Source organism: Oryzias latipes, chromosome 10 (genome assembly GCF_002234675.1).
Source record: "Oryzias latipes chromosome 10, ASM223467v1".
NCBI lineage: Eukaryota > Metazoa > Chordata > Actinopteri > Beloniformes > Adrianichthyidae > Oryzias > Oryzias latipes.
The window spans coordinates 25,972,826-26,000,354 of NC_019868.2; the positions used below are offsets into that span (position 1 = coordinate 25,972,826).

General features: G+C 41.4%; 1 protein-coding gene across 1 annotated transcript in view; it reads left to right on the forward strand.

The window, feature by feature from the left end:
* pigg (phosphatidylinositol glycan anchor biosynthesis class G) overlaps positions 1–27,529 on the forward strand; it is a 92,475-nt gene that overhangs the window by 54,458 nt on the left and 10,488 nt on the right. The window contains exon 11 of the mRNA XM_011480497.3: positions 17,628–17,937. Within this exon, the coding sequence (XP_011478799.2) occupies positions 17,628–17,937 (310 nt within the window). The remainder of the gene's footprint in view (positions 1–17,627; positions 17,938–27,529) is intronic.

Consider the following 27,529-nt stretch of genomic DNA (forward strand, 5'->3'; position numbering starts at 1 on the left):
TGTTCAGATAATGAAAACCTGAATGATTTATGAAAAATAAACGTACATACATCATTCAAACGCAGTGCATTGTGGTCTACATTTACCAATTGAGTGAGCATCGATGCTCACTGGTTTTTCACAAAGATTTCTGGGAAATTTCCAGGGGACTAGAGTTTGGACTTGTAGATTCAGACACCCTGAAAAATGCCGAATATCCAATTACCGCCCTAAACAGACAGTAGTGAGTGAATTCTTGCTATTTTAAATCTATAAATATTTATGGCAGCTTTCACTTTTTGAGTTACTTGAAAATCCACAAATTTGTCGAAATATTTTTCTACTCTGTCAGTTCCCCCTTTATAGGTCAAGTACTTTGTGGTAATGCCCCGCCTCTGCTTATCCAGGTTGTTCCTGATTGGTTAACTTCTAAGAGCATCGCATGCTGGTTTTGTTTCTTTATTCGTTCAGAGGTGATACCCACTGTCTCCTGCATACACACAGGAACAGAGACAAGCTGGTGTGTTCTTACGTTATCTTATATTATTATAGTCTGTCGTTGAAGATGAAACTATTCCAGCTTTGTGAACTCTGCATCTAGAAAACATGGCAATCCACAGAAGAATACTAGCTTTACAAACACATGAAGACAACTTTTGACTGCAGATGTTTGCTTCTATGTTTAGAGGGATAAAGTGTAAACTTCATTTAGGGCTTTTTTTTTTTCTTTCGCCCAGTAAGGAGGTGGAGTCTGTCCGAGTAACAGGGTTGAGATCCGGAAGCCAGCCTTGCGGCGATGCAAAACGAAAGGCCTGGTGCTAAGCCAGACTCGGTCCTGAAAAAGCACCGGAGCCAGGTCTGTCGGAAAGACCTAACTGTAGACAGATCCTGGCAGGCAGCAGCAGTACATGCAACATTAGCTGCATGACCAATTTTAGTAAAAACTGCACCAGCTGGACACATTTTGGTGAAATCCAGTCACTGAACATGAGACTACTGCATAGAGGGCACATATTTATTTTGTATTGCTTATGGGTTTTTTTCCGTGTTGATAAATAAGGTAGTCTTGTTTAAATCATTTCTGACTCACTCGCTATTATAATCTTTTACTTGAGATAAAAAAAATGTATGTGAGATCAGAGCTTCAACCGTCTTGTGCATTCCAAATATGCAGGATGAGCCTTTGTCTAAACTTCTTTGAATTCATTCTCTCTTAAGATTTCATTTGTTTCTTCTGGTTTGCATTGGGCAGATCTTATTAAGACCATTAAAAAAAAATAATAATTTGTGTCTTGTACCTCCAAGATATCATTTTGCACCTGCAGCAACACACAAAGTTGACCTCCTCGAAAAATAATGAGTGTTCAGGATTGCACACAGCTCTCCTGTCAGGTTCTCCTGGCCTTCATCTGCTACCAGTATCTGACCTTCCTTAACCTTTTCTGTTCTCTTTAGGAGTCTCCCTTACCTGCCTGTCTAATTAAATTCTCAACCTTTCCCTTTCACCAGTTCTCAGACACCTGACAAAGCTGCACAGGGACTACGGCTTTTGATGAACTCTGTGATTGACGAGGGCGACCTGATCCTTCAGAACATCCCTCAGACCCCATTATTAAAGTGTTCTGCCTAAATAGATCATTTTAGATTAAGTTCATTCTTGCCTTACTGTGGGTTAGGTCTTAGTTAAGCCTTTGCCCCAATCTACAAAAGATTGTTAAGAGGGAAGAACCATTGACTGTATATGAGAACGGGACTAGATCCTTCCTCCCCCTTGGCGTTCCAAACAGGAAGTACTCACTGGCTCCAAGAAGCCAAAAAATCCCATCGACTTCTATTGACAAATAAACAGCTCAGTCATTATATTTTGTCAGAATAACCATTTCTTGCCCTGATAACCTTTTTTTTTTTACATCTTCTTGCCAATCCAATTTTTATCATGATAGTTAATAGTCATTATAGTTATAAACTGACCAATCAGATGCCTCAATAAGAGCATGTGGTGCCAACTGGTCCCCACCTCAGTGTTCGATGTACAGATTCTCCTGAGCCTGCTTTAAGTGGAAGGGGTCTGGACTTTGAACAAGCTCACTCCCAATTGGCGACAGTAGTTGCCATCGAAAAGTTGACTCAGACAGACTCGGGCCAATCGATATAATCTGGCTCCGACATGGCAATGTCCATATCACAGAAAAACGGCAACTGAAATGGCTTCATTTCCCTGGAGCTGGAAGCTAGTCCTTTTTATGGGTGATGTTACACTCTTTCGTTACCCGGGCAGTGTGTTAGGGATCATTGTCATGCTTAAAGACCCAGGCACATTTCATCTTCAATGCCCTTGCTGATGGAAGGAGGTTTTTCCTCAAAATTTAATGATACATGGCGCCATTCATTCTTTCCTTTACACAGATCAGTCGTCCTGGTCCGTTTGCTGAAAAACAGCCCCAATGCATGATGCTTCCACCCTCATGCTTACAGTAGGTACGGTGTTGGTAAATGGTAAATGGTTTATACTTATATAGTGCTTTTCTACCTACAAGGCCCAAAGCCCTTTACAGTCACAGTCCCATTCACCCATGCACACACACATACACACGCTGGCGCAAACCTACCACCAGAGGCAAGGTGGGGTTCAGTGTCTTGCCCAAGGACAATTCGACACATGGGCCTGCAAGGCAGGAATCAAACCTGCAATCTTAAATTCATGGGTCCCAGCTCTCTGCAGTCATTCACTAGGTCCCCCGTGTGGTTCTGAGGTTTTTGCTCACTGTTCTTGTGATCATTTTGACCCAGCGGGGTGAGATCTTGCTGGGGAGACCCAGATGGAGGGATATTATCAGTGGTCTTGTATGTTTTCCATTTCCTAATATTTGCTCCCTCCGTTGATTTCTTCACACCAAGCTGCTTATCTATTGCAGGTTCAGCCTTCCCAGCCTGGTGCAGGTAACCAATTTGGTTTCTGGTGTCCTCAGAATGCTCTTTGGCCATATTGGAGTTTAGAGTGTGACTGTATGAGGTTGTGGACAGGTGTCTTTTATATAAACAACCAGTTCAAACAGGTGCCATTAATACAGGAAATGGATGGAGGACAGAGATTCTCTTACAGAATAAGTTACAGGTCTGGGAGAGCCAAAAATCTTGCTTGTTTGTAGGTTACCAAATACTTATTTTCCACCATAATTTAAAAAATAAATGCTTTAAAAATCAGACAAAGTGAATTTTTAGATTTTCTTTCTTATTTTGTCTGTCATAGTTGAGGCTAACCTTTTGTGAAAATTACAGGCCTTTCTTATCTTTTTAAGTGGGAGAACTTGCACAATTGGTGGCCGACTAAATCCTTTTTTTGCCCCACTGTATTATTAGAACTGCCTGTCTCTGGAAGAATAGTAAAAGGTTGAACTGCTTTTTCCGATCCTGTCTGCTTTGTGCTGGGATATCGACATGAAAGGAACAATTTAGTCTAATGACCCTTGTTAACGTCTGTTTGTCTTTGACTCTTCTTTGTTCCTATCTTGACAACTCCACTGCTGTCTTCTTGCCTCCGAGCTTTTGGTATGGGGTTGAGAAAAGCCAGCGTTGCTCCCTTTACGGAGCTCAAAGAGTTACTTGGACTGATGTCACTGCAGATACTGTTTGTCTTTCGCCTCTCCCTCCCGTGCTCTTCCACTTTGCATCGTCAGAGATGGGACTAAAAATAGACGTGTGACTAAGAGAGCTGACTGGGCAGTTATGGTCCCCGCTTGATCTGTAAATCGACAGGAAATGGGGATCACTGATCCTTACCTGAGAACTGAAGGTCACAAAAATCTTGGTCGAAACATGAAAGATCACAAATAATATTTTCTGATGTGTCAGGATTAAAGCATTTGATCTAAAGTTGTGATGATAAATCTCCATTCAGCTTTTCATTGATTGCACTTTTTTTTTTTTTACCCAACATGAAACCACAACTTGCCCTTTCATACAATATTCGGTTTTGTGTGTTTGAGCTGCTCACACCTGCAAAAAAAAAAAAAAGTGACCCATTTTATCATGTGCTGCTTGATCTAAAAAGGGACTGTTGCGCAGCTTCCCAATTTAAAAATATTTATGCATACCCGACCCGCTTAAAAATGGAAATGTATTCAAACTTGTCTGAAAACACCTGTGAACTCTCACCACACACACACACACACACACACACACACACACACACACACACACACACTCAGAGTTCACTTTTATAAACCAACAGGTAGAGCATACAAGCCTGTTTCAAAGTCACTTCTGTTTGTAGAAACCTCAAATAAATCATCACTCTATAGCGTACTGGTTTTGCTGCTTTCATGAACATGTTAATATTTCAATGCGGAGGTCAGTTTTTTTGGAAGGGGGAAATACACAAACCCATGCTGGCAGCACCGAGTCCCCGTTGTCATTTCAACACTTAATCATGCAGAAAGAGCTCAGCCGGAGAGCGCAGGCCAACCCCGTTCTCAGGTCTCTGCTTCAAAGCCGTTTCCTGGCACTCTGTGACTTGATTTGGCCGATTCAGGATGAGGGACCGTCCAGTGCAGGTGATGGATGAAGAGGATGAGACAAACGGGTTAAAAGGACAAAGTCATAGCTTCTGTCAGATGGTTGCTGGAACACCGGTGCTTGTTTCCAAGGTAACATGAAGTCTATGCAGCTCAGCTGAATAACAAGCTAGGATTTTCCATCCACTCTCGCTACTATTAACCTTCATAAAAATCCAGCTAACAAGATGAGATTTATTGGAGTGAAAACCCCTACTTCAATTCAATCAGAATTGAGTATAAAGCAGAAAAACGGAAATGGGAGTTATCTAAGATTAGCAGAAAATGTTACATATAGTTTAATCGGTTTTAACAGAATATTAGATTGGTTTATTTCAAACAATCAAAGCAGAGAAGCTAAAGAAGAGACAAAAGAAATATATATCAATGTATAGGTGTATAAAACTTCCCACTCCAAACATCTTTTGATCTATTTTCAGTCTTTGTAGTGGTCATTTAATTATAATTATGTTTTTAGCCAAAATCCAAAAACCTGAGTAGTTTTCAAGGACATGGAAGAAAAAGAAGACGTACATGGATCATCTGTGTATTGACAAGTGGGTGCATCAGAATGGACCAGAGCAGGTAGCCTATGACTTGTCATTGTAGTTCTGATGTCACAGCTACAAGCTTCTTCTACATCTTCCAACAGCAGTTTTTGGTCTGCTCCTGATTCACAATAAAGAAATACCTAACATGTCTTCCATAATGAGTAAATGCTACAAGGACATGTTAATAACACCAAAAACAATTTTTTTTTACAATCAAATTGGGTCTGTAAGATAATTACTTAAGTTGATTGAAGAATTAAAAAAAAAACGTAACAGTTAAAAGGAGATCTAGAAATACATATACTAACACATGCATCTCCCTATATGATGATATATGAACCCATTATTACTCTTAATTATAAAAATAAACTATGTTACAGCACAGAGGCATGCATAAACGCATTTATAAATGAACTATGATTAAATGTCTGTAACTTCTAAGAAACACAAAATGTATTTTAGTTTTTTATCAAAGTGGTTAAATTGTTTGCTGGTTGTACGTCAGATTATTAATGTTTGTAAGGGGAAATAAAGAATCTGATCCATCTCCTGTGATGTGACATTTTCACAGTTTATCTGCATTCACTTCCTATCAGCCACAGTGTGGAGTAAAAACCCATAACGTGTCTCTTTCAAATTGAAAAACGGTCTAAATAAGCTTACTAGGTAACAGAAAAAGTTTGTCTTTTCTGCAAAATTAAGACATTCTTAGGAATCAGTGTGAAAGTACGTTTTTTAAACCATCCTAACAAGATCAGCTTTGATCCACTGATTAATGAACACATTTGTGCTTCAGTTATTGCTCCGTCTGCTTTAATGAATGTTTAATGAGTCGTCTCGTCTCTTTACTCTGATAGCTATTCCACCTCGGAGCACTCCAGGTTTTTCTGCTTTGTTTTTTGAGGACTTTAATTATGACAATGATGGCAAAAGTAACAATATCCACCCCACCTCCACCCCCCTTTTGATAGAAAGCCAAAGGGACGGATAAAAACCTCACAGTTTCATAGAAAATGATTTTGTCTGAAGAAAATCTTTGAGTTATGTTCAGCACAAATAAAATACCCAATTTGTATCAGAAAAACTCTAGTATTACTTGACACATATAATAAAATTTGGGATGTAACGATTCAATCATGTGATCAGATATTTGTTTTATTCTCTTTATCATGATCAACATTATATATTTCAATGTTATTATTACAGATAAATACTCTACTAGAAGTCAGCATGTCATAAACTGATCACGACACAAAAGGAACATAGAGTATCTTTGTATTCAGATGATTTATTGTCATATATGTCAGACCCCATTCTAAACTTCACCCATATAATTCATGCTTTTAGAAAATTTTTGGCTTTCTCTGGGTACAAATTGAACTTAAGGAAAAGTTAATGTTATCCTGTTAACGATCTGGCTCTCCAAAAAAAATGACGGTGCATTAGTATTCCAAATATCCACAAATGGCTTTAAATGCTTGGATATCAATATTACAAGAGATATGCAGCATCTCTATCCAAAAAAAGACTACATTAGACCTAAAAAAGTGGAGAACTCTTCACCTATCCACGGCAGGGAAGGTTAATTTCATTAAAACAACTGTACTCCCCATATTTCCTTACCTTTTCCAGTGTATCCCACTCTACATCCCTAAATTGTTTTTAAAATCTCTTGATAGGGCTTTTCTCATTTTTCTCATTTATATGGGATGGAAGGAAGCCTAGTATACAGCTTGAATTGCTACAGAGGTCTAAAAATCCAGGTGGTTTCCCAATTTTTGCTACCATTGCTGGGCTTCAAATGTAAAGAATATCATCCATTGGCTTCACACTCCTGATTTCCACTGTTGCCTTCTTGAAGCTGCATCTTGCATCTTAATGTCTCTCCGAGCTCTGGTCACCTCTGACTTGTCTCTCTCTGCCCTTAAATAGACTAAATAATAATAAATAATAACCCCGTCATCATAAATACTCTTAAAATATGGCTTCAGTTTAGACGGAACTTTGACTGCAGGGATCTCCTTCATTTAAGCCCTTCACACATTAATCATCTCTTTCCCCATGCTAGGCTGGACTCTGGTTTCATTCCCTGGGAAAAGGAAGGTATTAATCTTTTTAAAGACATGTACCGGTACATAAACTCCTTCTATGCTTACATAGATGATGTTTCACATAAGTTTAATGTCCCCCAGTCTAGCCTATGGCGTTACTTCCAAATTCGCCACTTCCTTCAGTGTCACGACTCAGACTCCACATATGCAGTCACGCCCAGGTATAGAAGCACTTTTAAAAACCCAAGTACATTTAAGAAGATTTATCTCGAGAATATATGATCATATAACTTCCTTAAAAACACACAAATCCTGTAAAAAATCAGGGCAACCTGGGTGAATGAGTTGGGGGAGGAACTGGCTTTGAAGGACGACATCTGGAATGATGCTTTACTGAGAGTAAGTGGCAGCTCCTCCTGCGCAAAATAAAAAATTAAACTTAATCCAATTAAAAGTTGTATTTCGCATCCACTACTCCAAAGCAAGACTAGCAAAGATCTAGCCTAATGTAGAATGCAGCTGTGATAGATGCCATTATAACCCTGCTGACCTAACACTCATGTTCTGGCTCTGTCCATCTCTGACATCTTACTGGTCTGACATTTTTAAAACATGTCAAAATTGATCTTCAACCCAAATCAGCCATGGCTTTACAGTATTTGGCATCACAGATAGAAAGCAATTTACCGGTACTCTAAGGAAACTAAATAAACACATCATTGCTTTACATCACTACTTGCACGTAGAAGAAGAAAAAAAGATCATTGTTTGAAAAATTTCTGACATTTGCCTTTGTTTTTGTACATGTTTTGTATTTCTGGGGCTCAATAAAACAGATTAGACCAAAAAAAAAAGTTTCAAACAGACCGAAAGTGTCTCCAGTGGCTTTTCTTAATGTAAAGATCTACGAAAGCATTTAAAAAGAATAATATATATTATAATTTTATGAGATTTAAACTGAGAATATAACAGCTAAAAAAATTGATAGAATAAAAAAAAAACTATTAATGGTTATATGGATTCGAGCTAGTCAGGAATACTCAACAAATGTATGCTACAATGATTTTGGAAGAAAATCATTTTTAGTTTTTAGGAATTTTTATTGGAGATGTGTATGATCAAAAGTGTTCAATGTCTCTGAAGCAGTGTGTTTCCACCTTTTTTGAGCCAAGGCACACTTTATAACAAAAATCCTGCGGCACACCAGCATCCAAAAATTAAAAAAGGAGAAACTCTATAGTCTGTATTGATGTACAGTCCCTCCATGATCTCGTGCATTTTTGTGATAATTGTGGCGGAAAAAGCTGGAAGTTGTAGCTGTTTTTTCTAAAAGTTGTAATAAAATTTAAGTTAGTTTTCAGTAATAATTTTCAACTAAATTATTTGACATTTTACCCTGGTAGTTGTTTTTTAACATGCAATTTTATGTAACCTCACAAAAAAACAAATTCTTTCTAAATAATGATTTATTTTTTTTATTTATTTTTTTATTTTGCGAAGGCAACTGTAATTTTTTAACAATATGATCACAATATGTTTGATAAATTTTACAAAAAAAACTAACATTAAATTTGTTTTCTGTAGCTACACAAAAAGTGAACATATTGAAGTTTTATTAGTTTTTCTTTTGTCTTAATCAAAGATGAAGTCTTTAAAAACTTTAACAAAAATATTTTATTTCTTTTTCTTCTTCTTTCTCTTTCGGCTTTTCCCATCAGGGGTCGCCACAGCGAATCATCCTTTTCCACCTCACTCTATCATGGACATCTTCTACCCTAACATTAGCCAACTTCATGTCCTCTGTTAAGACATCCATGTATCTCCTCTTTGGCCGTCCTCTTGCCCTCCTGCCAGGCAGCTCCATCTCCAACATCCTTCTACCAATATATCCACTATCCCTCCTCTGAACATGTCCAAACCATCTCAGTCTGGCTTCTCTGACTTTGTCGCTAACACAGGCAACATGAGCCGTCCCTCTGATGTACTCGTTCCTTATCCTGTCTAACCTGGTCACTCCTAAGGAGAACCTCAACATCTTCATCTCCGCTACCTCCATCTCAGCCTCTTGTCTCTGTCTCACTGCTACCGTCTCTAACCCATAGAGCAGAGCTGGTCTCACCACTGTCTTGTACACCTTTCCTTTGAGTCTTGCTGGCACTCTTCTGTCACACAACACTCCTGACACTTTCCTCCAACCGCTCCAACCTGCCTGCACTCGCCTCTTCACCTCTTTTCCACACTCCCCATCACACTGAACTGTTGACCCCAAGTACTTAAACTCCTGCACCTTCTTCACCTCAGCCCCCTGTAACCTAACGCTTCTACCTTGATCCCTCTCGTTCAGACACATGTATTCTGTCTTACTACGACTGACCTTCATGCCTCTTCTTTCCAGAGCAAACCTCCACCTCTCTAGCTGTTCCTCCACCTGCTCTCTACTCTCACTGCAAATTACAATGTCATCCGCAAACATCATTGTCCAGGGAGATTCCTGTCTTACCTCATCTGTCAGCCTGTCCATCAGCATAGCAAACAAAAAAGGACTCAAAGCTGATCCTTGGTGTAGTCCCACCTCCACCTTGAACTCCTCTGTCTGACCTACAGCACATCTCACCACCGTCATACTTCTCTCATACATGTCCTGAACTACTCTGACATACTTCTCTGCCACTCCAGACGACCTCATACAGTACCACAGCTCCTCCCTCGGCACCCTGTCATACGCCTTCTCTAAATCTACGAACACACAATGCAGCTCCTTCTGACCTTCTCTGTACTTTTCCATCAACATTCTCAAAGCAAAAATGGCATCAGTGGTGCTCTTACGGGGCATGAAACCATACTGCTGCTCACAGATCTCCACCTTCTTCCTAAGCCTGGCTTCCACTACTCTTTCCCACAGCTTCATTGTGTGGCTCATCAACTTTATTCCTCTATAGTTGCTGCAGTTCTGCGTGTCACCCTTGTTCTTAAAGATCGGAACCAGAACGCTTCTCCTCCATTCCTCAGGCATCTTCTCACTCTCTAGAATCCTATTGAACAACCTTGTTAGAAATTCCACTGCTGCCTCTCCTAAGCACTTCCATACCTCCACAGGAACGTCATCAGGACCAACGGCCTTTCCGCTCTTCATCCTTTTCAGAGCCTTCCTAACCTCATCCTTTCCAATCTCTGCTACTTCCTGCTCCACAACAACCACATCTTCCTCCCTTCTTTCCCTGTCATTTTCCACGTTCATCAGCTCCTCAAAATACTCCTTCCATCTTTTCTGTACACTCTCCTGGGTTGTTAGCACCTTTCCATCTCTGTCCTTAATCACCCTTATCTGTTGCACGTCCTTCCCATCTCTGTCTCTCTGTCTGGCTAGCCTGTACAAGTCCTTCTCTCCTTCCTTTGTGTCTAACCTGTCATATAGCTCATCGTAAGCTTTCTGTTTGGCCTTTGCCACCTCTCTCTTCACTCTACGCTGCGCTTCCTTGTACTCCTGTCTACCTTCCTCAGTCCTTTCTACATCCCACTTCTTTTTAGCCAACCTCTTCCTCTGGACGCATTCCTGTACTTCCTCATTCCACCACCAAGTCTCTTTACCGTCTTTCCTCTTTCCAGATGACACACCTAGCACCTTCCTACCTGTTTCCCTGATAATCTCTGCTGTAGTTTCCCAGTCCTCTGGAAGCTCATCCTGACCACCCAGACCCTGTCTCAACTTCTGCCTAAATTCCTCACAAGTTTCTTCATTCTGTAGCTTCCACCACTTGGTCTTCTTTTCTGTTTTCCCTCTCTTCTTCTTCCTGACCTCCAGGGTCATCTTACACACCACCATGCGGTGCTGTCTGGCTACACTCTCTCCTACCACCACTTTGCAGTCAATAACCTCTCTCAAATTTCTTTTTAGACGATTGAATTGTTTCAATTTAGTGTATTTGGGTCTGTTGGCCACTTCACCTTCATCCTGTTTCTTAAATGTTATTACTTCTATTTAAGCTTAACTTTTCATCTTTCAAAAGTGACTAAAGTCTGAAAGCAAATTTGTCCTTCAATCCAGACACTATTATAAAAAGTGTTTCAGTTAGAAAGATGACTTGGACCAAACTCTGGGACGTTTGGCTGTTAATATAAACACAAACCTAAGCTGTTTACCTCTGATTTCATCAAGAAGTTTTAAAAATTGTTTGATGTGTGTCCATTGTTGTTTCAAGACGTTTAACAGGGAAGACTCATTGTAGCGCAGAGATACTGTCACTTTAACACAATGCATCATGGGAGATGTAGTGCTTAAACTGACGCCGATGCCGGGCAGACTCGCGTCTCTATTATTTTGATCACTTTTTCCACGGTCTGATACCGGATCCCGCGGAAAGCTACACCGCTAAAGACGAGCTTTAGCTGGTATTTTTGTTGGAACTGAGAGACTTTATGAGCAGAATCAGAACAAAGAAGTGAAGACTTTAACCACTTCTGATTGGTCAGACAGATGACGTATGATTAAGCCTCCAAGAATGATTGGTGGAGACAGTTAAAGGGGCGGTACTTTTCCAAAAACAGCTGTAGCTGCAACTAAATCGCGATACCGTCATTCTTATCCAAATGTCTTAAATAGAATCAAAAAAACAGAAAAAAAAGTATTTTATGATCTTTCATATTCCAAACTACTCAGTGTTTTATCAGGGCCGGTTTGGATGAACACAGAGCTGATATCCTGGAGATAGTAAATGTTTTTAGATCAGTGAAAATGGGTAATTTCCCACGGCACACCTGATCATATCTCACGGCACACTAGTGTGCCACGGTTGAAAAACACTGCTCTGAAACTCATGCTCCTAAAACTGTCACCAAACTTTTCCCGCATGACTAATTATCACCTATTTTTACTAGTTAATAGTTAAATGTTTTTTAATCATTGATAGTTGCACTATTTTTACTTTATTGTTTAAACTACTTAACATAAGTGCTCTGTTTAAAGGTTAAAGGATAAAGAAGTTGATAAAAAAAATTAAGTGTTCATTTTTTTTAAATGTATTACAAAGGTATTGGATCAGGACTCGGTATCGGCACACCTCTGAATCAGAAGACTTGGAATCGAATCGGGGCCAAAGAAAACCCGATCAGGTCGTCCCTAGATAAAATACGCAAACAAGCGAAAAGAATTAACGGGTTATTAGAACTCCCAGCATGCCCTCACATCTCTTTGTATCTTTTCCAGGCCATGTGGGCAGAAGGGTTTGACAGGAAAGGAGTAAGATGGGATGCAGGAATCATTTTCACTATTGGATAGAAATCACACATGACGCATTATTCCCCCGACTCGGAGAAAAAAAGAGTTTAATGAAAGTGATGGATGGCAGTAGTGTCCCATCAGCCGTCTTCTGAAGGCTGCAGCTCCAGAGATTATGCTAATAAAAGTAGTTTTTCTTTTGCGTAAACTGGAGGGGACGGCTGGTGCATGTTGAAGTGTCAGAGCAACTGGAGTCCCTTTGAGCATTCGGATTTTGTCACGGCTGTGTGTTAGAACTAGTTAAACCCACAGGGTTGTAAAACAAAAAGCTGCAGACCTCTAGCTACATTTATCACACTTCCTGTCATGTGTTTTGCACAGCAGCGTCTCATCACTCTTTGCACGTAGATTCACACTCTGTAAAATAATAATAAATGCAATCCCAGCTGTATTGTTAGAGCAGTTTTGAATAATAAAGAGTGGCGTCGGCTGGAACATATTACTTCATTTCCTCTGTTGGAACAGGTTTTCATTAAACTCACTGATTAATAATACATGTGTCCAATACTGGCTCCACTCCTTCAGGGTCACCCGCCGTCTTTCATTCCCTTCGCTGCGTGACTGCCTTCAGTCATGCTTGGGAGCAGCTTTTGTTTTTTTTGTTTTTTTTTAAGCGTAAACAACGTTTAGGGGGCTTTCCACCCTACAAATGTTAATTGGATTCCACGTATTAAATCTTCTCATGCAGGTATGTTCAGGCGAAGCATTACATCCTTCACTCCTGATTTCATCTCAACAAGTTTTAAAAGAACATAATTAAGATTTTTCCCCGGGCAGTGAAAGTTCAAACGTTTAGTTTAATTTTTTAACTAAATTGCAGTAGAATTCCCCCATTTTTTACCCATTATCCATTGGGTAAATGAAAAAAAGAAACTTTGGTGCGGCCCTTCTATTTGCTCTTGACTTTCAAATTACCGGTAAATAAAATATATTGATTCATAAAAGTTAACTAAAGATCACTTTAGGGGAGATGATTCATTTAAATATTTCTAGATAATATGAAATGAAGCCTTGAATAGAAAATAAATTGAAAATGTGTTATTTATCAATTTATACTTTTACTCTGAATCCTTTATAACTGAAACTGAAAAAGGCTTCTAGGTGTAATCCAGGGCTGGTGTAGTGGTTAGCATCCTTTTTCTCATAGTGAGGAAGCCCGGGTTCGAATCCCGCCAGGGATGTTTGCATGTTCTCCTCAGCCATGTGTGGGTTTTCTCCGGCTTTGTCCCACAGTCCTAAAAACATGCTTCATAGGTTAATTGATGACAAAATTGCCCCTTAGGTGTGAATGTGAATGAATAAATCTTTGTTCCTTTAGAGAATTTGTAGAATGCACAAATGAAAAGTTTGGCTTCTTAAGGTTTTTCCCAGATGCTCACATTTTTAAGGGTTTAAAAACACTCATTCTAAAGAACAATTAGTACTGATTTAGTTTTTTTCTATTCATGTACGACAGGAGGCCACCTTGGATTTGCCTTGAATGTTTTTATTTTATTTTATTTGCTTCACACATTTCTCAGTATTTTTTTCTATGTACATCTTTTAGTTTTAGAATTATTTGTAAATGATATTACATTTCAAATGTTCTTTTTCATGGGAAAGACAACAAGAATGCATCAAGATGTGTGGTATTCAACTCATTAGTGAATTGTTACAAGTTTTGGTTAGTTAGTTATTTAGTTAGTTACTTAGTTAGTTAGTTAGTTAGTTAGTTAGTTAGTGCTATGACAAAAAATACATTTGAGCCTAAATATCATGATAAATATTAGGTTTGCAGCAGATCAGCCTTCAGTATGAGAGCGTTTATTACCAAATCAGTTGAAGGATTTAGTGAGACCAGCTTGTTAATGTTATTACAAGTATTTGGTTAAAAAGGTTGGGATATATTATTATAAATTATACCTTCTTTTTCATTTGAAATGAAGTCTAACTTCACCCCTAACAAAACAAAGAGGACATTTTCTTCTCTGTGCTGCTTCGCTTAACACAATATCGACTAAATGCTGCTCGCTCGGTCAGCTCCAACACCTTTATGTAGATTGATAAAGACCTGAGCATTAAACGCATTATCCAATTACAGTTTTACGCCCTTAAAAGCAGCGTTCTGCATTTTAAAGAGCTCTGACCTGTAAAGCCTTGCTGCACTTTGGAAGTGAATGTAGTCATTTATTTTGATAATCTGAGAATAAGAAAAAAAATATTCAGCAGTACAGGATAAACAGTTTAGGAGCCCATTTTTGACAGTTATTTTCCAAATAAAATGGAATAACTTGACTTTAGATTAATTCCAATTAAACAACATTATCTATATGCCTAAATATTAGTGTTAAGGTGCAGCTTTTGTAGAGGGTTTCTTTAGCACATATTCACGGAAAGAATAAGGTGCAAACTATTTATTTAAATACAGTTAATTATTGCCCAGTTAAACTGTATTTGACTTTAACTAAAGCTGCTTCTGTCTGAATTATTATGATTCAGTTCAGTTAAATTCAGACCTTTTTGGAGGGATTTCAGTCCCTGAAGGTTATTTCTCCATCTTGGGCCTTCTTCAGATGATCTGAAGAATTGAAGGTGGACAATTATTTGGCCAGAAGGAAACTTTCAGCAAGGACTGTAATAGAAACATGGACTGAGAAGCTGCATGTCGCAGCTCACTTTCTGCACGGAGCTAGCGGTGGACGGCAAAAACACTTTCCTTTGATATGTACAGTATGAACAACAGTCTTTGGAAAAGTTGGGATGTTGTTTTCGTGGGCGACACCACGCAGAAGCGCGAATGAGGCCGGCTCTAGGTTGTCATAACAAGGCCGCTACCCAACTCGGAGCGAACGACAGTGCCTCAAAAAATCGGGTCGTTTTGCTTCCGGGTTAGAAAAGAACTTAGGAAAATAACTCGTATCTCATAAATAAATCATTCTTTAGTGTGCCAAAGGTAATATATTATCATATAGAGGGTTATAGTTTACTCTGAAAGGCTTAAGAAAATCAATAATAACAATAATAATAACTAAATAATTCACAACAAATATATAAACATTGCATTATTTTATAAAAACAGTATTTATTCATTTGCAACTGCTACAAGGTGCATCAGTTATTAAAAACAAGATTTTCTAATAATTAATGTGGAGTGTTAAAGTTGTTAGAACAAGGGTAACAATAGTCATAAACATCTATATCCATTCTGGAGGGAGTCTTTACCCACTGCATCAGATGTTTGAGTTTGTTAAAACTGCAGCAGCAGGCAGACTCTTTCATTCTGTCTGTGCTACCAAACACTTTGCAAACGGCCAACACCTTCAGCTCGACAGAAAAGCATCTCAAATGGGTCTATCTGGAGAAATCAGTACCTTAAAAGTTTTTTATACTTTGCCCTATAACAGGGGTGTCAAACATACGGCCCGCGGGCCGTATCCGACCCGCCAGGTCGTTTAGTCCGGCCCACACATGAAGAGTAAAAATCATAAGGATGATTAAAAAAGGAAGCAAGTTTCTAGTCCATTCCTGTGGCGAGTTATGATTTTTTTAAAGAAATAACTGAAATGTGCAATTCCGCCACTAGGGGGAGCAAAGGAAAGGCAAAACAGGTAAAACAGCATATCTCTGCACGTGCCAAAAGCGAAACATAACAGCTCTGCATCTGGGTAAGATGCACTTTGGTTCCCTGTGAGCCTTACCGCTGTCATCTTGCTATAAGGATGATCATTAGCGACACCCTAATGACCAAAATGTTGTCAAAAGTGAAGTGGAGTGAAGAGCTTTCCAGGAAAATGGACAGAATTGTTTCTTTCTTTCACGAAGCTGAATGCAAAACCCAAATGCTTTGTATGTCATCAACAGGTTGCAGTGTTCAAAGAATATGACATTCAGCACCACTAAGAGACTCACCATAAAGAAAAGTTTTTGGATTGCTTCAGTGTCAGATGTAAAATATTCAGTCTGTATTAATTTGAATAGACCAACTTTTCTTTAATTGAAATTAATTTTATTTGAAATCCATTGGCCCCAAGTGATTAGGCTACTATGTTGGTTGAGGCATTTTTTCCAACTGAGTAAAAAACTAAAGCAATGCTGTTATTTTGCTTTTATGTCACTGGTCCGGCCCACTTGAGATCAGACGGGTTGAATGTGGCCCCCGAACCAAAATGAGTTTGACACCCCTGCACTATACTCTGCACTTTTTTAGTCATGTATACGTTAACATCAGGACTTTTAGTAAAAGTTCAACTTGAAACTTTTATACATTGACTTCACTTTTGGGGGGATTTTTGGGGGAGGTTCAAAGGCAGCAAATGATGTAGCTTTTTCTAGTCACTTTTTCTAGTCTCTTTATTTTCCATCTGACCTTTCACTGTAGTTATGTTTATATTATGACTTAGTATAAAAAAACTAAATTCTGGATCTCTTCCCTCCCATCATCTAAAAGCACCAAACATAATCAAGTCTTTAGATACAAGCAATCCCAGCACAATCACATCTAGAAGAGGCAGATTCAGTGCCTAAATAAAGATTTCTTTAAAGGATACTTTTCAACACGCATCTCACAGCTATAGAAACGCAGACACTACGACAGACTGATGATTAGGTTAGAGACAGTTTTCCTCTGGCTATTCACTCTTTTTCCAGTCTCCCAGCATCAATAATGAATGTTACATTGACACACTGCATGCTGAATGAAGGACTGCTCATGAGTCATGAGCGATCCTGTCAGGATGTAAAATTAAAGTAGTGAACTCTGAAAATGCTGTAAGAATGCCTCTTATTTTTTATGCAGCAGTCAAGTACTGGATGGTGGGCGTGTTAGCCGTGTTTGCGTTTTGATCAATGGGAGTTACTAGATGAATTTGCCTTCTTTCTCTTTTTGATAATTTTTCTTTTCAAGCAGACGTTTTTTTAGTCTCTCTCACAAATATGTTTTTGTGGAATTTGAACTCTTAAATGTATTTTTACGTTTAAAAAAAAAAAAGATCAAGTCATTCAGCTCACAAAATGTGTGTGGGTGTCCTAGATTACTTATGTGACGAGTGGTCAAAATATTTAAAAATATCGAATATTTAAAAATATTTAAAATACCCTAAAAATATAAAAATACCCGAATGTTTTTTAAATATAGATCTACTCAAGGATTCAAGAAACTGAAATTGCCTTTTCAAGCAACATTAGACTGGATTCCTCTTATTTTTTCTAAACCCTGTTAAATGTTTTTCCTATATTTCAGGGGAACAGTGGAGGCCCGCTTTGTTTATGTCTTTGTCCTGGGGATCCTCTTCTCCGGCACCAAGGACCTCCTGCGATCTCAAATCATCACAACAGACTCCAAGTTAAAAAGCAGGGGATTATGGGAGATTTACAGCGGCCTGGTTCTGTTGGTTTCACTCCTGTTTCGAGCTCACAACCTGCCTGTCCTCTGCTGCTGCCTGTTGATCCAAACTCTCATGGCCCAGTTCATCTGGAAGAAGCTCCACTACGATGCAGCTCAGACGACCATCATGCACTACTGGTTTGGTCAAGCCTTCTTTTACTTCCAGGTGAGCAGGTTTAAAGAAACCTTTTTTTTTTTAAAAGCCAGAAAAATACAAACGTTTAAATAATTTACCAAATGTATTGAGCTTGAATCTTGACAATAATAAAAACGGTTCTAAAGCAAATGTCACATACGTACATTTTGTGCATATCGCACAGATGAAAATTGCTCATACGTAAAAATACGTGGAAAAAGTGAGAAAAGTTTTGGTCTTTACATGAAATTTTCAGAAATGTATCACAAATGAACCACGCAAAGAGCATTTAAATCAACGTAGAACATGAACCGGGTGTGATCATTGCGCTATTTATATCCAATTCATTATTATGCAATTTTAACAGAATATTTGCGCCGTATACATGATATAAAGTTATACTTTGGTGGTACATTGGTATAAGTGCATTAGACATACGTGGAACGGTTGTGGAAAACCACAAATTTGCAGAAGCATCTCACAAAAATTACACACAATTACATAAAATGTATGGAATTGGGTAGAAATGACGTAAAATACACAAACTGCTTAGTTTTCAACTGACCCAAAATTTTGAACGTTGGCGTACAACAACGAATGACAAACACAAGAAACATTCATGAATCACATATATCACGCATGAGTCACGAAAGACCGAAATTTCATATGCGGAAAATGATCAAATTGTACGTAGTGGCTGTGTGGCACGGCCTTTAGTAACCCCTGTTTTAGCGCTGCTCTATATCAACTGTTAACATTTACTGTAAAGATATATTTCTGCGTTTTTTTTAGATAAAGTAAATTTTATAAAAGGTGAAATTTTCACCAGAAAAATCCTCTGGTATTTTCAGATTGTTCTCCCAGTGTTGTGTTTGTTTTCACATCATTTCTTTTTTTTTTTTTTTTTTTTTTTTTTTTTTTTTTTTCTTTTTTTTTTAACTTGTCCTGTCCAACAGCTAGGCAAACAGATGAGAGCTGAGGGCCTCTTGTGTTGGACATATTTTATTTTAACAAGAGGGGTTATTCATCTTCAGACAAACCAAAGGTATGTCTGAATAAACCCCTTTTGTAATTGAGGCCAAACTTTATTAATTTCAATCATGTCTGAAAATCTTTGGTGTTGGACCGGACGGAAAAGGAAAGAGGGGAAGAAGAGAGAGGGACGTTAGAGAGAGGGGGGGGTAGGAGGGTGATAATAGGAGGGGAAGGGGGGTAAGACCATGAAGCAGCATAGAGCAGACAGGTTTACTGGTTGTTTATCGTTACGGTACGGTTCAAATGTAGTACAAAAAGGGCGGGGCCTGTTCACACACACTCAAATATTATCAACACACCTGCTAGCCGCAAAAATGTCCACATGTCAACATGCACACAAAACAGATAGTGTTCACGAACGCATACCTATGCCTTTAAACCAACTAGTGTGAAATCTTTCATTCATTCAATCATGCAAACTATTAGTGCAAAGGTGAGCTAACACCTGTGCTCAGGTGAGTGTTTATGTTCTTCTAAAATGGATGGTGGAATCTGAAAAGAAGGAGGAGGAGCGCCCAGCCACCCCCACACCCATACCCCCGCCGCAGCAGCAGCGGCAGCCGGAATTCCCCCAACGCCACACGGGAACAGGCAGGGAACAACCGCCCCCCGGGCGACCAAGACCGCCACCCAGGCCAGGGCCAGCCGGACCGCCGCGAGGCCCCCAGAGCCAGAGAGCAGGGAGGCGCAGAGGGAAAGAGAGCGCCGCCCCAGCCCAGCCAGGAAAGCAGCCCCCCGCCGCGCCGGAAGAGCCCAACGCAGGGCCCCACCGGAGAGGGACGCCCACAGCCCCAGACGAGCACCCCACCACCACCCAGGAGTTCCGGGCATCCCCCCGCCCCGACCCCAGGTACGAGCCAGGACCCCCCAAGGGAGACCCGCTCCGCACTCCAGGCAGCCACCCACCCGGCCCACGGTTGGTCCAGGTAGGAGCAAGGCAGGGGCCCGCCGCCCCCGCCCAGGAGGGGGGAACCCCGGGGAAAAAAGGGCGGCCCACAAGGGATGTTATAAATATGGCCCGACCAGGCTCGGCCATGTTGGAAGTTTGGCGGGGCCCAGCGCCCAGGGGCAAGGACCAGGACCCACCCCCCAGGGACACGAACACCCCCGGCTCAGGTGTAATATGAACCCCCCCACCGTGCGGAGAGAGCACCGCCGGGCCCAGGGAGCCGGCACCCAAGGGACACGGCCGCCATCGCCAAGGGGCCCGCACCCCCCACCAGGGAAGGGGTAGGGGACAGATGGACCCAGGTCCCACCTTCCTTGTAAAATGTGTGTGCGTGTATGGGTGTTTGAGAGGGTGTTTGTGTGCATGTGTGTGTGTTTATGTTTGAATGTATATATTGAAGGGGGAGGGGTGTGTGTACTAAGGGGGGTGCAGTTAAAATTGGCGAGTAGGGCACTAAGGGGACATCTCCTGATTACTCACAGTGATGTCCCCTCACCCTCCACACCAAGGGGCCCTAAATGTCTAAGGTGCGGTTAAAATTGGCGGGTAGGGTGCCAGGAGGACATCTGCTGCTTGCTTGCAGTGATGTCCAAGCACCCCCCCTACCAAGGACCCTACATGTCTAAGGTGCAAATAAAACCGAAAGAGGGGGGGCCCACTCCATACGGCAACCATAGGAGGGGGGCCACTCCCAAGTAGCCCCCCCCCAAGGCGCATCGCAGGCTAGACCCCCCACCCCCTCACCCTAATATGAGGTTATATAAGGAAGGGGGTAAGTTGGGGACAGCTGGTAGACTGTCCCCCGGTGGTCAAACAGCCGTCCCCCAGCCCACCCCCAGCAAAGGGGCCAGGGCCACCCAGCCCAGGGGCCCACCCCCGGAGGCGCCGACACCCCAGGCCCGGCACCACCCACCCCACACAGAGAGAGAGGAGCCAGAAAGCGTCGCCCCCCCCCGGAGCAAGCCCAGGCCCCCACCCCCAGACGCCGGCCCTAGAAGAGCTCTGGTCAGGCCTCGACGGGACCGAGGAGGCCAACCGGCCGAGGCAACCACTGATTGCCTCAGCGGAGACCCCGACCCGCTAGCCCCCCCGACCCGTACTAATAATGGGCCCCCCCTCCCCCCCAGAACGCCCCCCCACAGGACAGGGCTGACAAGCCCCCCACCCCACCCCACCCCAGACCCCGCAGCCGAAGCGGGTGACACCCAGAGCGACCGGGGGCCCCGAGAGGGTTGTCCCGTCCCGTCCCAGAGCCAGGGAAGGGCCGATCCCAGCCCCAGGTGCAGATGGGCAGCCCATCCGGCGCCGCTGGGCCCCCCCACCCGAGCAGGGCCCCCCGCCAACCCCCCCCAGCACAGGCAAAGGGACCACCCCCCCAAGCCAAGCCAGACCACCACCCCACCCCCCCACCACGCACCCCCACACCCAAGCCCAGAGGACCACGCAGCGCCCCAGCCCGCCCCACCCAGGCACCGGACCCGACCCCCCGACCAACGGAGCCCCCCACCGCCCCCGCCAGGCACCGGAAACCCCAGACCCCCACCCCAAACCACGGCAGAAGGGCAAGGAGCAGCGACGACCAAGCCCCCCACCCCCTAAGTCATGGAGTCAACCACAGGAGACCAGAGAGACTGAATTCTTTCAAAGTTACTTGAGTTTTGGGCTGACATTTTTTCCAAGCTGATATGATCAAACAGCAGATTTCTGTGTTGACTTATGTTTATATTTTTCTTGTTTTTCCAATTTATTAAAATAGTTTTTTTGGCAATACAAAGAGTTATGAAAATGATAGATGCTAATCCTTCTTCTATATCGATGGCACTCATGTCACCAAGCACACAAAGTGACGGTGAGGCAGTGATTGAAACCTTAAGCCAGACTGATAAATCGGCACATACCTGCTGCCAGAGAGCCTGGACAGGAGTGCAGAACCACAGTGCGTGCATGTAGCTGTCGGGTAGATTATTATCACAGTGCTCGCAAATGTCTGAGTTACTGAGACCCATCTTGAACATCCTCTGTCCAGTGTAGTAAATTCTGTGAAGAGTTTTGAGATGGATTAGCTGCAGATTTGGACTTTTTGTCAGTTTAAAGGTGTTTAGACAAAGTTCTGACCAGAAGCTTTCATCTGTGCTGATGCTCAAATCTGCATCCCATTTTTTTGTTGGAAGGGCAATATTGTTATCTAAATTACATAAAAGTTTGTATATTTTGGAGAGAGTTCTATTCATTGAAAAATTAATCAGAGTGGTAACTACATCTGGTAGCTTTAAATCGTCGTCTTTAATTTTATACTTTTTAGTAATACTTGATTTAAGTTGCTGATATTCCAAGAAGTTATTTATTCCATGTTTGTCTTGAAGTTCCTGGGGGGTTATGAATCTTCTATCAATAATTACGTGCTCTAGTTGTTTTATGCCCCCTGCTTGCCAAGCTGGGAAGTGAATCATTTTTTTGTTAATAAGGATGTCCGGGTTGTTCCAGATGGGTGTCATTTTGCACGGTTGAATTGATGATTTTGATATTTTGAGAAATTCCCACCAGGCTGTTAAGGTGGCATTTATATTAATGCTTTTGAAACAATCCTGTTTTTTAACTGTTTGGCTAATAAATGGTAGCTGTGACAGGTTGATCTTTCCACATAACGCCTGTTCCAAGTCTAACCATGAGTTGGTTTCTGGATTATTTTTTAACCATTTTAAGATGTATTGTAATCTATTTGCAAGAAAGTATTTGTGGAAGTTAGGTAATTCTAATCCTCCACAGTTTTTTGCAGATTTTAAAGTTTTTAGACTAATTCTTGCAGGTTTGTTGTTCCATAGAAAGCTTGATATGGATGAGTCTAATGTTTTGAACCATTTTAATGGCGGTTGTGTGGGAATCATTGAGAAGAGATAATTAACCTTGGGTAAGATTTTCATTTTAACCGTGGCTACCTTGCCCATAAGGGACAAAGGCAGGTTGGTCCAGCGTGTTAGATCGTCCTGTATGCTTTTCAGTAATGGGGTGTGGTTTAGCTGCACCAGTTCTGATAGTTTGGGGGAAAAGTAGATACCCAGATATTTGATATTTCCTGTTTTAACTGGAATTGTGAGTCTTTGTTCCATATTCCTGTTGAGTGGTAATAAAACAGACTTATTCCAATTAATGGAATAGTCTGATATGGAGGAGAATTCATTTATGATCATTGCTGTTTCATTTACAGAATGTAAATTCCTTAAAAACAGTAATATGTCATCCGCATAAAGACTAATTTTATGATGGCTGTGTTTGGTTTTTATTCCTATAATGCTCTCATTCTGTCTTATTGCTGCAGCTAAAGGCTCAATGAATATAGCAAAAAGAGAAGGAGAGAGTGGGCAGCCCTGTCTGGTTCCTCTTCCAAGAAAAAACCTGTTTGAAGTCTGTTTATTAGTTCTAACTGATGCATTGGGGTTGTGATATAATATTTTGATCCAATTGATGAATGCTTCTCCAAAACCAAACTTCTGGAGGGCAGCAATAAGGAACTTCCAATTAACTCTGTCAAAGGCTTTTTCAGCATCCAGTGATAGTATAGTCATTTCCTGGTTTTCAATGGTGGCAAAGTCTATTATATTAACTAGTCTACGGACATTATCATCCGAGTGTCTGCCTTTGATGAATCCAGTCTGGTCGAAGTGAATTATGTGAGGAGTGATTTTTTCTATTCTCTGTGCTAGTGCTTTGCAGATAATTTTTACATCTGCATTGATTAGAGAAATAGGGCGATAGCTTGAAGGACTAGTGGGATCTTTGTCTGGTTTTAGAAGAAGAATTATGTTGGCTGAGTTCATGTTAGGTGGCATTGATTGGCTCTCATTAATAGATGTGACAGTTTTATAAAATGTTGGTGCCAGTTGTTCCCAGAATTCTTTATAAAACTCAGCAGGAAAGCCGTCAGGCCCTGGTGCTTTACCATTGGGCATAAGTAACAGAGCTTCATGAAGTTCAGACGGCGAGAGCGGAGAATCTAAGTTTGTGATTTGATCCTCATTTAGCCTGGGTAGGTTTACATTATTAAGAAATGAGTCAATACTTTGCTCTGACGGATTGATCTGCGGTGTGTACAGGTTTTTATAAAAGTTTTCAAATGCGTTATTAATTTTGACCGGGTCATGGGTGACATTTCCTCTTTGGTCCATAATAGAGGTGATTGATGATTTTTCTCTGTTAATTTTAAGCTGATTAGCCAGAAATTTGCCAGATTTATTAGAGTTTTCAAATCTTTCAAGTCGTAGCCTTTGTATTTGAAATTGTGTTTGTTTATTAATGATGTCATTTAACTGCAGCTTTAAATTTTTCAGATCTCTCAGAATGTGTTCCTGTGCAGAAGCAGCATAAGCAGTCTCCAGGGTTTTGATTTTATTTTCTAATTCTAATAAATCTGCTTTCTCTTTGCGTTTTTTGTGCGTTGAATAAGAAATGATTTTCCCTCTCATGACTGCCTTTGCTGTTTCCCAAAGAATGCACGGTGAGATGTCTGGAGTATTGTTGAAGTCTAAGAAGGTTGCCCACTCTTTTTTAAAGAATTCAAGAAATTCCTGGTCCTTTAACAGAGACGTATTAAACCTCCAGGTTGTACCAGAGGGTGTGGATTTTTCCCTAGAAATGTTTACAGAGACTGGTGCATGATCACTGATAATAATTGGATGGATATTGGAGCTTTGAATATTTTTTAAAAGAGAGTTACTGATTAATAAATAGTCCAAACGGGAGTGTGAATAGTGAACTGGAGAAAAAAAGGTGAACCCTTTAGTGTTTGGGTGACATGAGCGCCACGCGTCGCAGAGACCCAGATCATTCATGTACTGCTTTAGAATACTTGCAGATCGCCATGTACGCTGATTTGCTGCTGTGCTGAGTCTGTCAAGTTCAGGGTCCAAAACAAGGTTGAAGTCTCCTCCTATAATGATTGTGGAGTCAGAGTGAACTGAGAGTGAGGTGAAGAATCTGTGAAAGAAGGAAGAGTCGTCAACATTAGGACCATAAATACTCACTATACAAAAGTCCTTATTCTGAATGGATATATTAATGATTACAAATCTGCCTTCTGGGTCAGTAACTGTATCCTTATGAGTAAAATTAAGATTTTTATTAATTAAAACAGCAACTCCTCGTTGTTTGGAGTTGTAACTGGCAGAGTATATAACTGGAAATTGTAAGCAGCTCATAAGGTGATCCAAAGAATTTGATAAATGGGTCTCCTGCAGTAGAGCTATATCTGCTTTTAGACCATCCAGGTGATTCAACACTTTCAGTCTCTTTGGCTCAGAGCCAAGTCCACGCACATTCCAGCTATTTCACATCATTTCTAAGTGTTTTGTTGCTGAGCAGAAGGCTGCAGAGAATACACCAGAAAAAGACAAGTCATTGATAACTCGCAAATCTAAAAAAAAAAGAAGAGGAAGAAGAGCTGATAAGATTACAATGTGAACCATTTTCAGGTCTGTTTCACCTTTTTTCATTCGGTGAGTGGTAACAGGGACAACATGATTCCTGTGCTGCAAAAAAAAAGAAAATACAGCAAAAAGAAGCGTATTCAGATATGCTGCTGATAGTCATCCAGTGGAGGAGTTCATATTTTAGGTATTTTTTTGTAGTTTTGTCTTAACCCTAAATACCGGAGCTGTCTCCGGTGACACGAAATAACACGTGAAGACCTTACTACCATTGTAGGTACTATAACCATTCAGCCTTCAATAACCGTTCGGGGTCCTTCGAGTAGTGCTGACGTCACATTATGTGATTAGCTGTCCGTTGGTCCAATGACGTATCAGGTAGTGATTGGTCTGGATAAATTACTAAACTACCATAGAAGACGATATTATGCGGTCCGTTGTAAACATACAGAGCTCTGACATAGAGCGAGATTATCTTCTATACGTGCTTTTATTATGATAATTATTATTATCAGCTGAATTGGCAGCCGAACGGACTGCGTTCTGAATCCTTCTCGGGACCGAACACTATAACAAAGCACCTTCCCAGCCTGCAAAAGCGAAGCTACGAGACTCCAGCTGCTCTGCTCAGAGACACGGTTCGCTGGTGTGGAGCAGCAGGTTCATTCTAACAGCCACAGATCTTTTTACAAAGTGGCTTGTGGCAAAATCTCTCTGTAAACATTACAAAGAATAATGTCAGACACAACTTATGAGGGAAAAGAACTTTAGGTTACAGAATGAAACGTGAAATTACAAAATGTAGAGCCCAAGCAGATGTCCACGCTGCATAGTTTGTCCAAGTGGGGCTACCGTAGTGTGTCGTTATCCTCAGTCGAAAGGACCCCGGGCAGTTATTGCAGGCCGAATGGTTATGATACCTACACCGTAAAGTGCGTATCAGTGCAAAGCTGCTTTTCTCTGCTTCAGAATCTGCTGAAATTACGTTGACTGCGTGAACAATTGAAGCGTTACTGTAATTAAAAAAACATCAAAGCTAGAACTAAAGCTCCGGGTGGCGGGGCTGGCTTGCGGAGACGGGGCTCTGGCTGGGTGGTGGGTGGCTCATGGGTTCTCGGGGCCCTGGCTTCGTCCTCGGCCCGCGTCTCGGTGTCCCGGCGATTGGTGGCCCCCATGGCTGCTGTCTGGTAGGGCCAAGCACGCCTGTCCTATGACCTGGGGGCCCAGACGCCGGGTTCACCTATGCCTCTCTGCGCCAGGGGGGGGGGGCTTCTATGCCTGGCTGCCTGGGTGGGCGGTCCCCTCCTCCCCCCCTCCCGGGCTGCTTTGGTCCTGTCGCCTGGGGCGCTCCCCCCCCTCTCCTGGTCTGGCTGGTCGGGCAGGGAAGGATCTGGTTCCCCTTATGAACACCCGGTTCACTTCGGCAACATGCATGTATCTCCACCCCCACATGCACGTGCACGTGCACACTGCTCCCTGTCTGCTTCATCCCTCCTCGTAACCCAAAGTGTATTGATGGACAGATATCTTCCACTCATCTTCGCGTCAGTATTTCACATTTGATATAATATTTGTCTTTCCAGCAGATCTGGTATAATTGTTACAGCTTAAATAATAACTTTCTCCACCTCTCTTCCTTTTACCCCCCCCCTCACATTCTTCCCCTCTCCCTGCCCACACACACTAAATGTAACAAATAAGTAAAAAAATGATAAAAGAACAAAAAGGGGTTTATACAAATGTACAATCTGGTTTTTTGAAGTTATATAACCTCTTTTTGTGATAGTAAAACCTGTCCAACACAAAAGTTCTTCAGCTCTCTTGGGTTGGAGACCCCAAAAGGATGACGCTAGAAATGGTCCGTCCAGTGCGTGTTTGTTTTGATCCTCACAGTGACCCCTTCACCCTACAGGCCGTAAAGATGGCTAAAAAATTCAGAGAATCTGAAGTACTTCATAGTGTGTTGGCACAGTTCTGAGCTGTTTGTCTGCTCTTTCTTTGCCGTGCCGTAAGGGGCCACTTGAACCGCAGTCACTGTACCGACTCTTTGTTTAACCTCCACCTACAGCTGTTTAGTTAACTGTTGTGCATTGTTGTACACTAAACTTTTACATGGCTGGAAATTTAATAAACCTTGTCACCCTCGGGTCATTAGCGTTGAGATAGGCTTGGGAATAGACCGCCACCAGACAATTTTGTGTCTCAGCATCCAGGCATG